The sequence below is a fragment of the Malus domestica genome, chromosome 03 (assembly GCF_042453785.1).
Source record: "Malus domestica chromosome 03, GDT2T_hap1".
In the NCBI taxonomy this organism is placed as follows: domain Eukaryota; kingdom Viridiplantae; phylum Streptophyta; class Magnoliopsida; order Rosales; family Rosaceae; genus Malus; species Malus domestica.
Window position 1 is genome coordinate 11,600,240 of NC_091663.1, and position 2,028 is coordinate 11,602,267.

Sequence of the window (2,028 nt, forward strand, 5' to 3'; positions counted from 1 at the left end):
TTGGCGAGGTGGGGTGAGAGAGTAGAACCAAGGGGAGCTGAAAGAGATGGGGTGAGAGAACATAACGAAATATGTTTTTTTTTTTAGGGAAAACGAAATAGGTTATTAGGTTTTACAATTTGGGAGTTTTGACATTATTATTTCAATATTTTTAATTTTTACTTTTAATATTATAAGCGATGAATTGACTATTATGTGGCCTACTCTTTATGTAAGTGATGAATGTAAAAATTTCGTCACATATTAACATTTCGTTTGGCGGTAAAATTTCCCGCTCAATAGTTTGTGATGAATTCAAAATGTTTATGTGACGCAAAATAATTTGGTGTTTGTGAAAATCTTTATGTGACAATTTCTAAAAAAGCCTCACTCATTTTAGCCAAATGTGATGAATTTTTAGGCGCCACAAAAAATACCGTCACCTAATCTATGTTTTCTTGTAGTGATGGTGGTGGTGGACAGACTTTCTAAGTATGCACATTTCATTGCTCTTTCCCATCCATATACTGCAATGAGTGTGGTTCAGGCATTCATTGAGTTTGTCTTTAAATTGCATGGTATGCCAAGTTCTATTGTGAGTGATAGAGATCCTGTGTTTATCAATGCATTTTGGAGGGAGTTTTTTAAGCTACAAGGCTCAAAACTATGCATGAGTTCAGGTTATCATCCCCAGAGTGATGGACAGACTGAGGTTATGAATAGGTGTTTAGAGACATACTTAAGATGTTTTATTGGAGGGCAACCTAAAAAATGGGTGAATTGGTTGCCATGGGATGAGTGGTGCTTCAATACATCACATCAGACTTTTGCAGGTTTTAAACCTTTTGAATTGGTGTATGGTCTCATATAGTTCCATATGAAGTGGGAATTGCAAAAATGGACTATGTGGAACAAAGCCTTCTCAAAAGGGATAGCATGCTTGCTGTTCTCAAGCACAATCTGGAATTGGCACAAAATAGGATGAAAGTTCAGGCTGATAAAAGAAGAACTGAGAGGCATTTCAATGTGGGGGATAAAGTATACCTGAAGTTAGTTCCTTATCAGTTGCAAACATTAGCTGTACACAGTTACCATAAACTGCAACCTAGGTTCTATTGTCCTTATGAAGTGTTGGAAAAGATTGGTATGGTGGCTTATAAACTGAAATTACCTGAAGGATCAAAGATACATCCTGTGTTCCATGTAAGTTGCCTCAAGAAGCAATTAGGGGAAAAAGTAGTTTCACATGTGAATCTGCTTGTTGTTGTAGATGATGGTTTGATGCAGAACTTACCGCATGTAATGTTGGCTAGGAGGATGTATAAGAAGCAAAATGCAGTTGGGGTGCAGCTATTGGTGCAATGGAATGGACATGAGGCAGCTGAAGCTTCATGGGAAGATTTTGATGCATTCAAGACTCGATACCCAGATTTTCCAATGTAAACCTTGTGGACCAGGTTATTTTTCAAGGGGGAAGCATTGTTATGTATTGTGATTGCCTTGATCACAAGAAACAAATTTTTGGGTCAAAATGTAGTGTTTTGGGGTCGTTATGTAATTTTTCTTTCTTTTGTGTTGTTTGTTTAAGAGTTTAGGCTGTGTGTGCCATGTGGCAGTCTTACATTGGAAAGGTTGCTAGTGCTATTAAGCTATCTTGCTGCAATGGACACAGATGAAATCAAATATTAAAAAAAAAATCATTTTACAAAAAATTACTCCATCTTCTTCCTCTCGCCATTCCCTGTAATTCTTGCTTCCAGTTAAGGTTGAACTAGCGGCTAGAATTGGTATCTAACACTCTCACACACCCCTCTCAATTTCTGGCCGTCAGATTAAATGAATTGAAGAAGTTCAAATGATAGAAATTAAGAAGAGGTGTGTGTGTGAAGTAAAAACGGATGTGTGGATAACATTGCCCTTTGAATTCACGACGTTTTTCATATGAGGTATGTGTGAAATGTATAACAGTATAAGACCACCCTTGGCCCAAAAATTATGTCAAACTTAGCTAGATCGGCCCAACAAGTAAACATAGCGGATGGATATATG

The 2,028-nt window shown here is 37.2% G+C and overlaps 1 protein-coding gene across 1 annotated transcript; it reads left to right on the top strand.

Moving 5' to 3' along the window:
* The first annotated feature begins 876 nt into the window (after nucleotides 1-876).
* Nucleotides 877-1,422, top strand: LOC139194653 (uncharacterized). Its single transcript, XM_070819548.1, has one exon. The coding sequence runs from the start codon at nucleotides 877-879 to the stop codon at nucleotides 1,420-1,422; it is 546 nt and encodes a 181-aa protein (XP_070675649.1).
* The last annotated feature ends 606 nt before the right edge of the window (nucleotides 1,423-2,028 follow it).